The sequence below is a fragment of the Jaculus jaculus genome, chromosome 1 (genome assembly GCF_020740685.1).
Source record: "Jaculus jaculus isolate mJacJac1 chromosome 1, mJacJac1.mat.Y.cur, whole genome shotgun sequence".
NCBI lineage: Eukaryota > Metazoa > Chordata > Mammalia > Rodentia > Dipodidae > Jaculus > Jaculus jaculus.
The window spans coordinates 297,564,036-297,577,409 of NC_059102.1; the positions used below are offsets into that span (position 1 = coordinate 297,564,036).

General features: G+C 51.0%; 1 protein-coding gene across 1 annotated transcript in view; it reads right to left on the bottom strand.

Moving 5' to 3' along the window:
- The window catches only part of Lhx4 (LIM homeobox 4), a 49,442-nt gene that overhangs the window by 5,596 nt on the left and 30,472 nt on the right, over positions 1-13,374 (bottom strand). The window contains exon 3 of the mRNA XM_004658740.2: positions 3,371-3,573. Coding sequence (XP_004658797.1) covers positions 3,371-3,573 — 203 coding nt within the window. The remainder of the gene's footprint in view (positions 1-3,370; positions 3,574-13,374) is intronic.

The window sequence follows — 13,374 nt, forward strand, 5'->3', positions numbered from 1 at the left end:
TGAAATGTGATAAAATGCTGTGAGGAAAGCCAAGCAAGACCGCGACACCTCAGCGGTTAATTTAGGAGAGAGCATTCAGCAAGGTACTGGAGACAATGCCCAGAAAATAAAAAGTAGCATTAAAGCGAAATATACTTCACTGGTTATGGATTGGTGTGATTACAGAATATACCCCCTATACTTTTAACATTAATTCCTATGGAAAATTTTTCTTTAACATATGTTTGCTTTGAGTTATGCAGGGTCTCCTAAAACTTGTCCCTGGCTTAAAATACAGCATCATTATATTGAAGATGCAAATACCCAAGGGGATGAGATGAATGAACAAAATCATTCATGCTAAGGAGCAAATAGCTAATATTAGACCTTTGTTTGGCTTAAGGGAGGGAATAATGAGCTTGAAAGAAGGTTTAGAGCAGCGAAAAGGAATTAAAACTAAAAGCCTGCTAAACATCCACTAGCAGGTAAATGTCAAGGATCATTGGATTGCTTAGGAGGGAGCTATCCCAGCCTCTCTGACAGACAGAGCCGGACACCTAAGGAATATGCTCTTAACCCTTTAGCATACCGTCTTATCTACATTTCCTCACCCTTCCTATCCACATTTCTCTTTACCAGGGACCTGCCCTTACTTAGCATCCCATTTCACAAGCATCGCCCTAACTAGTCTCAGAAACATCCCAGGGTGGCAGGTGCCCTCGTGATCCTCTATATTTACCTGAGAAGCTAAGACTCAGACTTGCCAGAGGAATCCCAAGTTTTTGGGGACACCCACTTAGCCCCTGACACCAAGCCCATTGCCATTCTATTGTTGTATGGAGTTCTACTGTAGAACAAAGTTCTTCCGTAAAATTTTGAGCCCTATAGCATCACTCTTGTCTCCCCAGAAAGATTATGACCAATGTCCCTCTTCCTTGGAACTATACACAGTACCAGGAGATGCTGGAGTAACAGCACTTTGGGTTGAAGGCCTCTGATGATAAGACCCAGCCCAGGCCTATGGGGAGGTGGCACCTTGGGCTTCTCTGTGATGGGCATTAGAGTTCCAAAGGTGTCTTGTTAGCTCTGAGTCCATCTGCATTGGTGGCTTAACTCTGACAAGCCACCCCACTCTTCTGACTGCCTAATGAACCCCAACACAACAGAATGAGATTTTTTTTTAGTAATTTTTTTAATATTTTATTTTTATTTATTTGACAGAGAGAGAGAGAGAGAAAGAGAGAGAGAGAATGGGTGCTCCAGGGCCTCTAGCCACTGCATAAGAACTCCAGACATATGCGCCATCTTGTGCATCTGGCTTTTGTGGGTCCTGGGGAATCGAACCTGGGTCCTTTGGCTTTACAGGCAAATGCCTTAACTGCTGAGCCATTCCTCCAGCCCCAGAATGAGATTTTAAGGAACCAGAGTGGGTGAGTACAGGGATGGATAATTTCTGGTTGTCAACCTGACAAGATTTAGAATCATCATGGAAACAAATCTCTGGTCACGCCTGTGAGGGATTTTCTACATTAGGTTGGTTGAGGTGGGAGCATCTGCCCTAAATGTGAGTGGCATCATCCCATGGGCTGAGTTCCTGGTCTGTATAAAAAAGAAAGGAGATAGCTAGCTGAGCACTGGGCATTCATCCCTCCTGAGACTTTCTCCCTGCTGCTATGATGATGTGACTCCTCTTTCCTACCCCTGCCATGCTTTCTCTGCCATCACGGACTCTGCCTTCTGGAACTATACACTGAATGGAACCTTTTTCTTCCTTAAGTTGCTTCTGGTCTGGTATTTTGTCTCAGCAATGAGACAGTACCTGATGCAAGCACATCAAGGCAGAGGGTTGGAAGGGATCTGCAGAGGCCTTTAGTTCCTGAAGGAAAAAGGCCAACATTCTCTGTCCCCCTTGAAAGGCCAGAGCTAGGGTCTCCCCCAAAGAGAGAGAGGAAGCTCCTGCCACTTTTTGCCTCTTGCCAAAGCCAAGGCTGGCCCAGATGGCTCACCATAAGGAATTACCTCAGCCTGCTCCCTACCACAAACCCATTATTTTTTTTTAATTTTTATTTATTTATTTGAGAGTGACAGACACAGAGAGAAAGACAGATAAAGGGAGAGAGAGAGAGAATGGGTGCGCCAGGGCTTCCAGCCTCTGCAAACGAACTCCAGATGCGTGCGCCCCCTTGTGCATCTGGCTAACGTGGGACCTGGGGAACCGAGCCTCGAACCTGGGTCCTTAGGCTTCACAGGCAAGCACTTAACCGTTAAGCCATCTCTCCAGCCCTCATTATTTTATTCTACATTTATTAAGCAAAAACCAAACAATTTGATCAGATCCAAATAACACAAACACACAATCACAGGAAAGATCCAGAAGGAGCTCCATGAAATTGTTTATCTCCATCAAGCCTAGACTTGCCAACTAGGACTGCCTTCCACAGAAACACCTGAGTTGAGAAAAATGTTAGCCGTGGGCAAAGGACCTTGATGTTCTGGGCTTTGTGATCTAAGATTTGTAGGCTGGATGTAGCAACATCACAAATTCATATCCAGGTCATGACACCCCCACTCTTCAGGCAGAACTGTGAGTGAAAAGCCATCAGTGAGCCCATAACGAAGGAAGGCGTGAGGCTGGGCCTTCCTGACATGGTGGTGAATATATGCTGGTCTGAGCCCTGCCGAGGCACCGGAAAGCCCCCGAGCCGTCTGAGAGGATGGCCTTGGGGCTCGGGGCCAGGAGCGGCAGATGCCCGGGGTTCCCTGCTGAAGCCAGGTTTGCAGAAGTGGCTCAGTACCCCCGGGGCTGAGCTGGAGTCTGCAAGCCCTGAGCGGTGAGCGCGCCTCGCTGCCTGCGCCCTGCAGTAGGGGGCGCCCGCGCTGTGGCGGCTCCCGCCGCGCTCCTCTCGTTCACCGACGCGCTGGCTGACGCGAGGGGCTCTCGGGAGTCAGCGGGCCTCAGCCCCTGCCCTGGAGGAAGCCACGCTCTGCGGGACGCGGGAGGCACCGAGACCCGGCGCCGGCGCCGCCGACCTCCCTCCCTGCGGCCCGTGAGGCGTGGGCTGCCGCGAGAAGTACGCGCCCAAGCGCCCACTTTTGACCAGGTTCCCAGATACCTCTCAGCATGCCCACCCGTGCCCCAGGCGAGGAGGTCACCAAGATGGCAAGACGTAAGTAAATAAACAAATCAGGAAAAATGAAAGATCTCCGGCTGCGCCCAGCCCACTCCACCGGGTGGGAGAGTGAACTGCTGTCAGGCGGCCATGACCGGCTTTCCTGGTTCACGAAGGCAGCCAGGGCTGAGGGGCCCCGGGGTGCCCAGCACGCGCTTCTCCCTCAAACCCTGGACACACCGAGCAGGCCCTGCAAGGCTGCGCGGGGCCCCGCTGCTTACCGTTCTGCTTGGCCGTCTCGTAGTCCTCCTTGCACACGAGCCGCCCGTCCTCCATGAGGTAGAACTCGTCCCCCGTCGCCAGCTGCCGGTTGCAGATGATGCAGGCGAAGCAGTGCAGGTGGTAGACAAAATCCTGGGCCTTGCGGACCACCTGGGTCGGGGGGATGCCCTGCTGGCAGGCTGTGCATTTTGTGCCAAAGCGCCTATGCAGGGCAGCAAGAAAAGATTAGGGCAAGGGCTTTGTGCTGGAAGAGGTTCTCCCGCCACCACTTACCAGCCCTCTCCTACCCCAGCACTCCGGCGACCATGGACATCGCCCCCCAGGGACACTAAACCCAGCCATAGTCGGGGCCTCCCGCTAGCTGCGTTGCCTTGTGCTTTCAGAACAAAGGCTTAGATCAGAACCTCACCTTTCTCAGGCTGGCATCTCAGGGCTCCCAATTGCCCCACCGACACCCCTCAGTGTTTGGGGGGGCCACAGGAGGCTCCCTTCCATAGCAGCTGGGCACCCTCCACCTCCTGGCCTCCTCATCTCTGCGCTGCCACCTGAAGGCTCAGCCTGGCAGGAAACTGTGTGTGCCTACAGGCCACCGCATCTCAAGAACCCAGCCGTTTCCCCCTGCGCGGCTCAGTGACGGCACAGGCCCACGTCCACACCGGTGCTCTGGGAAAATGCACATTTTCAGCAGAGCGGGGCTCCCCTGATGGCTTCCCCTATTCCTCTCACATTTCCCCCTCCTCCATTAAGCACTCAGGAAAGCCCCCACCCCATGCACAGCCGTGGGGTGTCACAGTCAGAGGTGGGCCCTTGAAGCCACACTTTCAAGCCCCTGCAACATTCCAGGACAAAGACTCTGCAGAACTGTCATAAAAATGCTGTTTCAAACCACCCCTGATCTATACCACTGTAGACTGGCAAGAGAAAGCCACCCACTGGCACCTTTCACCAGGTGACAAAGGAGGAGAACTTGACCCTTTGAAAGAAGAGCGCAGTAAGGTCCCTTTGAAGCCCCTTTCCCCTTTCTGGCCATAGGGACAACGAGAGCCACAGCAGCTATCACAAAAGCAAGAGAAACATGGGCGCAGGACAGTGGAGGGCCCCCCACCCACCCCCTGGGCTGCAGGTAAGTCTTTCTCCTTCTGGAGGGAGAGGAGGAGGGAGGCGGGAGGGGCTGGGAAGCAGGGGCAGAGTTTAAAGCAGCAATCAACCTAATTATTCATGACACTTCACACAGCACAACTTTATCTTCTTCAGGATGAAAGACTTCGCCTAATGGATCCGAGGAAGGTTTGATTTTAATGGTCCTTTTAACTAATGCTTATAGGCAGCCTGATTTCCCCTGAAAGGACAGTACATATTTCATCCACATTAATACCAAATAAATTAATTATGGTCATGGCTATCATGATGAATTCCAGATTAATTTAGAATGATGGGTCTCTTATGCAGTAATGATACCTGCCGAGGGGGCTGCAGGGGCCCGCACCAGAACAAGCATGGCCAGCTGCGGCTTTGGAAGACACCCCCCCACCAGGAACATGGTATCCTGGACAGAAGTGGGGGTCTCCACATCCCCAACAGCCAGCAGTACGATTTGGGGGACTGCACTTCTGAGATGGCACAAGAAGAGTGATGAGTGCCAGGGGCAGAGACACATCTGGGAAGGGCAGACTGCTGGAGTCCCAGGACGTCTCTCAGTCGGGGGCAGCCAGTCTCCTAGAACAGAGGGGAACTTCTTGAGCGCCCACGTTAGTCAGAATCCTGCCTGTGGATGAGCCTTGGCTTTCTTCAGATTTGGAAAGACATAGGGCGCAGAAAAGCAAAGTTACTACTTATTGAATCTCAATATCAGAGAATAAAGACCCACACCTTTAAAGGACATTCACAGAAGAGGCAAAACAAAATGCCAGCTCTAGACGGGCCTCTACCACCAAGATCACACGTGAGCATGAGGAGGATGTTGGCTTGTGTGTGTGTCCTCTGTGTGCGCAAGTGTGAGGGGGGACAGAGGATTGCATGTGTGTCACCAGAAAGTGCTTTCAACAGGCCTGTGCTTTGCACATCCGGGCCAATGAACAATGCCTCTACCATGCACACTGCAAACTCTCCTGAGAAGATCCAGAATCCGGGCGTCCACACTTAGTGCTGAGATGCTGGGGCAGAAGCAGCTCCAGGAAGATTCTAGGCTTTCCCAAATGCAAATACTACTCAGGCAAGGGGATAGAACCTCAGGTGAGGGCGGATGGGGGGGGGGACATCTAGAGCAGAATGAGATCCTCCAGCATGAGAGGGCCCCATCTCCTAAGCTCTAAAAGGCAAATGGGCTTTCAGTAGCCAGAATCCCAGTTGACACCAGAGCACCAGAGACATGAAAGATAACGGGGGGATAAATTTAATCTTGTCCCGACAGTGATTCATGCACGAGGGTGGCAAGTGCACAAGAAAAATGAAAAATAAATGGACTTTCTCACCAACGTTTTTTAGCAATTGAAGCAATTTTCCTGATTGTGGGATTTATACCAATGGTAAGCAGAAGTTGTTCCTCACTATCTTTTTTCCCTGGAGCACAGCCAAAGGGATTTTTGTGGAAGGATGAGGCTTGTGCACCCCCCCCCCTTTGCCTTCCAAAGCACCTTTGGCCTGTCCAAGCCACAGGGGGTATCACACCCTCACCGCCAGTCATAGCCAGTGGTTCCACAATAAGTGGCCATCCTGCCCAGGGGTTTGTGTGGTAAAAGCACTGGTCCCAAGTTTCTCATCTGACACTAGCCAGTCACAAATGAGGAAAGTCTGCCAGGTGACCCGCAATAGGGAGACACACAGCCAACGTTAAAATGCCCCAGGGCAAACAGTCTAACCAGGGACGCCCAGTTTTGAAGGATGCTGGCGTGAGGAAGGTGATGAACACCAGTTGGCAAACATGGTTTCTTAAGGATTTTCCAGGCAATGTGTCCCCAGTGCCAGCACAGACGTCTACCTACCACAGCCACCCACACACCCTGGCCTCATGCTACAGAAGGGCATGCCTGTCAGCCATGGCTGGCCAAGCCTCAGGGGTCAGCCTATCTCCCAAGGACAGCAGATGGAAATCATCCAAAATGACCACGCTTAGTGCTTGGTCGAGTGCTTGCCTGGTCTGCTCAAGATGCCGAAGCTCATTCCCAACACCATGAGAAGAGAAAGTGATGCAAGGAAAGCCTTGCGAATGCTCACATCATGTTCTTTTCCTCCTGTGACAAACACCGCTGGAGACTCTGTCCCCCACCCAGCACATAATAGGGAAGCAACAAAGACCCACTGAAGGAATGCATAATTGAACAAGTAAACCAATGAGTTCTTGAAAACACCTACGTGCCTGGTCAGGGAAGGGTTCTCTCAATAGTGGAATGGCAGTTCCCATCAAAAGCTTTTCTAATGGAAGGAACTGAGTCTCTGGTCGAAGTGAGGCCCACCATTTACTGAACCCTGAGACTTTCCCTTCCACAGATGTCTCCCAAATAGCCAAGCAGAAAAGTAGTTACTGCCATGCCTTGTGACAGTTGCCACATTGAGACCAAGAGAGCGGAGGAGCCGGCCCTGGCTCACACTGACGGCAAGGGAGAGAACCAGGGTTTGAATGTCCGAAGCCAATCAGCTGGCACATGGTGGTCATCAAAGAGCACAGACCCAGTGCCAGTGATGGTCAATTCATCGTCAGCTTAAATGGATTGCAATACCCCTAGGAGATTAGTAATGCAAGCACATGTCTAGGTGTGTCTCTGAGGACATTTCAAGAGAGGATTAACAAAGGAGGGAAGGCCTGCCCTGAAAGTGGGTGTCACCATCCCATAGGCGGGGGGCCAAATGAAATAGACAGAGGCAAGCATGTCTTCTCTCTGCTTCCCGGTCACCATGACATGAGCCACCCCACCATTCATTCCCTGCCACAGGACAGAAACTATAAGCCACAATAAATCTTTCCCCTCATGTTATTTCTCCCGGGGAGCTGTCATAGCTCAAAGCTAACACAGTACCTCTACCAAGAACTGAGCTTGCTTAAGTAGACAACCTTATACCCCTCATGTGTCCCCAGCAGCTCCAGACCCCTGAGTACCAGGGGCCCAGGCCCACGATACAAGTCTGCCATGGGAACCCTCACTCCCAGGTACGTTCACCCCACACCCCTATCTTCAACCAGCTCATGTGTGAGGACTGAGGAAGTGATGACCTCATAGCCAGCTCTCACAGGCCACCCACCCTTGATGCCAGGAGGGGTTGAACCTTCTGTTCTCATCTCACCCCTCTGCTCTGGTGGTTGGTTTCACCTCCATCTCTACCTGTCTCCCCCTGTGATCTTGACAGGCCCAGCTGGGCCACTCACCAGGGCAGAAACACACAAGATGGTGTCTGGATCCTGTAAGAAGAAAGCAACAGGTAGACCCTGCAGGTGCAGAACTTTCTAGAACCTGGGACATTTACATCTTACACCACGGACATCTGCCACATTGCTGATTTTAAGTGTTGTCTCAGGATCAGATCCACATACTCATGTTATGGTCACTGAGACACCACTACTGAAGGTTACTAAGCTCCCATTCACCACTCTCCTACTGCTGCCCCACACCACCGCCCCTGGGCATATATGACCCCACCATCTGTCATCTTCTAACCCTCCCCATTGCATCCACTGTCACCCCAGAATCACCCCCATTTAGTCCTTGGTGACCTCAGTTCCTGGCTCTGCATCACACCTGCCATCCCACGGGTTCTCCCTGCCCACCCCTCTCAGGTCTTAGGCTGCTCCTGAGGGTCACAGCCTCCACCCCTCCTCAGCTGCTCACTCAATCTATCCAAGACCTTGTCGCCAGTAACTTCCAAGCCTCTACAAGAACTTCCAGTCATTCTGCCCATGGGGCCACAGCCTGCGGTCTCCTAGCATGCTCCCTCTCGCACCTTGACTCCGGGGTTTCAAGGACTACATTTCCGCTGTGCCTGCCACCATCTCTCAGTCCCTTCTAGCCTCGCCCCACGCCCCATGCAGCAAAGACTGCATGTCTGTCTCATTGGTTCTTCCCTCGCAGCCCTGGGCTCTCCTGGCCTCTCTCTACTTCGCACTTCCTCCACCTCAGCACCAGCATCTGAGTCAAGCTGAGGAGATGCACGCCACCTTGCTGGCAAGGCTCTCTTTGAATCAATGTGCTATACAAGAGGGCCCCAGAAATCATAACGTATTGTCTTCAGCCCTTTCTCTCCCCTGTCCTGGAAGTTTATCCCCAGCCCCCAGCCCCAGTCTTAGCTGTTGCCAGTTTCCCAGAGAAAAACGCAGCTGTAGACAAAGGCCTGCCATGTCTTCCCACGCTCCCACCCATCACCCTCCACAGGAGCTGGGGTGCTGGCCCAGGTCTAGCTTCCTACACAGAGGTGGCTCGCCCACTGCTGTTCACAACCCACCCTCCGCCTGAACACAGGGAGCCGTCCTTCTGGCCTGATTCAATGCCTCAGCAGCTGACCCCTCTGCCTTCCACGTCATGGATTTCTGAGGTCCACCCATCCTTCCCTTCAGCACACATGCATGCTATTACTTCTGACACTTGACTCCCACATCCCCCATCTACCACCCATTCCTCTACTTCCCTTTGGAGTGAGCTCCATGTCTTCCCATCTACCATATTTCTCCACTGTCTTTAGAGTAAGCTCCATTGTCCTTGTGTCAGGCTTCTTTTGAATCCAGCCAGCGTGCTAACCCGCCAGCCCATTTATCAGGTAGTCACACATGGTCTGGAATTGCTAAGTCCCTGTCCCCCTGACATCCCAGCCCCAGGACCCAGATCCCCAGTTTAAGGTCTCCCTCGCCGGGGCAGCCTCCCTCTCCAACTTCTACCCTCCTTCCTTTCATAGCCCCTCACCCAGAGCTCTCCTACCTAGACCCCAGACACCTGAGCCCAGGCTGGCACCTCAGTGCCTTCATTTCCTTCCCAAACTGGAGCTCTGGGTCCTCCCAGAATCCACCCACTGCTGATCATAGCAATTTCATTCTTCCGTTGCTTGGCCATCTGATCTACCAGGAAATCCTGTCGATGTGACTAAAACTTGTCTCAAGTGGCAGAACACTTCCCATACTCCCTACAGTGCACCCTGCCTCAGGAAGTCTTCATTATCCCCCAGCTGTCCTGATCCCCTCTCCATCTCCACAAGTATCTGCAGCAGCCCTAAGACACACTCTCTCTGTCCCTTGCTCTAAGCCTTCCAGTGGCCTCCTTCTCAGAGTCAAAAACAAAGTCCCTCCTGCAGCCTATAGGATCTGAACCATGTTCTCCCCCACCTGCCTTTCTAACCTCATTCTACTGCTGCTCCTGCCCACTCCACCGCACACATGACGTCTTGGGGTATCCTCTGCTGGGAGCCCTCTGGGAGACTTGTGATGATGCATTCTTGCCATTCCTACAGCCCCCCTCTAAGCGTCGTCTTCTCAGAGGGTCATTTCTTGAACACCCTCAGCTCCTTCCCCTCTCCACAGCACTTCTGTCAATAGATGTCTGGAGCGTTTACTGTTTGATAACATATTTGGTAACATCTTTCCAGCAAAGCAAGCCATGTCTTCACTTGTTTTGCTCACAGCTGAATCCAGCACCTCAAGCTTGCCCACCCAGGTTATGGGTCCAGAGAACAAGTGAACGGCCCACTACTGGACATGCATTCATACTTGGACCCATTCCAGATACTGGGGGATGGGTAAATACTGAGTTCTCACTGCTGAGAATGGTGGAGCCGAGGTTGGAGCTGGAGCTCTTCCTCAGGAAACCTCCCTCATGCTTAGCCACTCTGGAAGGCAGGTCAGCAGGAGCCAATACAGACCCAAGTCCAGCCTCCCATGTGTGGGAGCAGACACACCACAGTGTACCATCCCAAGGAAACAAAATACTGCATAACTTGATTTTATGCTTTAATTGCTTGGCGCTGATTTACTGCAGGCCATATTTTTCCCCCCAGCTGACATTTCCCTACATGTATTTCTTTTATCTATCACCACACTTGACAGGTAAGTTGCTGATATTTACTGTTACTGTATGTACCAATATTTCCAGCATATATCACTACCCACTCTAAGGCCATAGCCATGTCATGGGCATAAAAAGCTCTGCCCAAGTGTGGCCAGCCTGTACTCACATTGACCGGGGCCACATCTGGAGGTGGCAGTGACCAGAGAATGTGAGCTCTTTGGAGATGGGGGATACAATCCTACCAAGTACACATTCGCCTCCTTGGCCCACCAGAAACACCCCTGCAGTGATCTGCTTTAAAAATATTCTTTGGGTTGCCGGGTGTGGTGGCACATGCCTTTAATCCCAGCACTCAGGAGGCAGAGGTAAGAGGATCACCATGAGTTCAAAGCCACCCTGAGACTACACAGTGAATTCCAGGCCAGCCTGAGCTAGAGTGAGACCCTACCTCGATAAACCAAAAAAAAATTATTTGCTCTGCTCTGGAGAGATTGCTTAATGGTTAAGGTGCTTGCCTGCGAAGCCTAAGGACCCAGATCCGATTCTCCAGGTCCCATGTAAGTCAGATGCACAAGGTGGCACATGCATCTGGAGTTTGTTTGCAGTGGCTAGAGGCCCTGGCGCGCCCATTCTCTCTCTCCCCCTCTCTCTGTCTCAAATAAACAAATCAAATAGATAAATAAAATGTTGTTTTTTTTTAATAGTGTGTGTTTGTGTGTGTGTTTGTGTGGGGGTGCATGTGTGCCACAGCACTCAGGAGGAGGTCAGAGGACAACGCTGGGTGTCGATTCCTCACTCTTCACCTTGTTTGAGGCTGGGTTTCCACGTTGTTCCCTCTGTGAGCATCCAGGGGTTCTCTTCTCTCTGCCTCCTTCTGACTCAACTCCCTGTAAGAGCACTGGGATTCCAGATGCTTGTGCTGCTGGGTCCTGCTTTACATGGGTTCTAGGGATTCAAACTCAGGTCCTCAACTTGTGCAGCAAGCATTCACCCACTGAGCCCTCTCTCCAGACTGGTCAGCTTTTTATTTGTATTAAAAAAATTTTATGTATTAAAGAGAAAGAAAGGCAGATAGAGGGAGAGAATGGTCACACCAGGGCCTCTAGCCACTGCAAACTAACTCCAGATGCGTGTGCCACTTGTGCATCTGGCTTATGTGAGTACTGGGGAATCAAACCTGTGTCCTCAGGCTTCACAGGCAAGTGCCTTAAACACTAAGCCATCTCTCCAGCCCTTTATTTGGATTTTTAATGTAACATGTATAGATTTAAGAAGCATGCAATATTATTACTTTGAAATGAATGCTACTGGAGAAGCCTTAGAACCCTTGGCCTAGTCCAACGACCCCATTTAATAGAGAAGGAAACTAGAGCCTGCCCGAGACCATAGAGCTCAGCGAGTGAGGAATTGGAGGCTGAAGTTGTGATGGTTCATCTTGTCAACTTGGCTGGGTTTAGAATCACCATGGAAACACCTCTAGGTATGTCTATGAGGGTGTTCCCAAGAAGTTTTAACTAGAAAGGGGAGATCCATGCTGAATGTGGGGGGCTCTAGTCCACCCACTAGAGTCATGAGCTGAATAAAAGGAGAAAGCAAGCTAAGCATGGCCATTCTTGTCTCCCCACTTCCTGACCACACACACAACATGCCTCATTCCTGCCGCACACCTTCCCCACCATAATGGGCTGAACTCTCAAACCAAGAGCCAAAATAAACTCTTCCTTCCTCCTAAGTTGCTTTTGTCAAGTACTTTGTCACAGCAAAAAGAAAAGTCACTAATACAGAGACCAACCCTCCCTTTCCTTTGGCCACACATCATCTCTTTCCCCACCAGGAGCAGATTTGCTTCCCAAGAGGACCTGACAGCTTTTCTACAAGAGTCCAGCTCAAGCCTCTGTAGTTTGTGCATATGTGCCGGGCACATAATATGCAGAAGGAAATTTCATGTGAATTACCTCACAATTAAAAACTCTTACAGGGGGCTGGAGAGATGGCTTAGCGGTTAAGCGCTCGCCTATGAAGCCTAAGGACCCCGGTTCGAGGCTCGGTTCCCCAGGTCCCACGTTAGCCAGATGCACAAGGGGGCGCACGCATCTGGAGTTCGTTTGCAGAGGCTGGAAGCCCTGGTGCGCCCATTCTCTCTCTCTCCCTCTATCTGTCTTTCTCTCTGTGTCTGTTGCTCTCAAATAAATAAATAAAAAATGAACAAAAAAAATATTTAAAAAAAACCTCTTACAGGTAGGTATTATTATTCCCTTTCCATAAAGGTCAACCTTGGTCCTCCTAACTCATCTCCCCCAGCACCTAAAATGCCTTCCTTACTTCAAGTTAGTCAGCCTTTGCCAAACTTTGGCTCAGCTGTTTCCAAGCTAGCCTGGGAGAAGAGTCCCTAGGATGTTCACGTTAAAGCAGATCCTCCTAATTCTGGGCTGGAGTCCCCACTGTGAACCAGCCCCATGGTGGCCCCATGCAGAAGGGACACTCTGTGTGCCTTATGCTTAGTGTGCCTCAGCAGATGTGGGCAGCTTGCTGATCTCCGAGTCCCAGACTCCTTCAAGATCTAGGGCCTAATTCTCCACAGTGGTGCTGCAGACACTGGCAGACAATAGAAAGGACATTGGCAGATAGAGTACCACCCAGTCCCTGGGGCTTACTTGCTTTGCTCACCCATAAACCTGGCCATTGAACTTGGCCCCATTTTGTGGCTTTCTTTTTTTAAAAAAAAAATCTATATTTTCCTTTATTTATAAACAGAGAGAGATAGGGAAAAGAGAGACAGAGAGAATGAGAATTGGCACACCAGGGCCTCCAGTCACTGGAAACAAACTCTAGACACATGTTCTACTTTGTGTATCTGGCTTACATGGAAACTGGGGAATCAAACCTGGGTTGGTAGGCTTTGCAGGCAAGTGCCTTAACTGCTAAATCACCTCTCCAGCTCTCTTTTGTGGCTTTCTAAGTGCATGGAAAGTTCTCCGGGGATCAGACTAACAACCCAGATACTGGCTTTGACAACCCCAGTG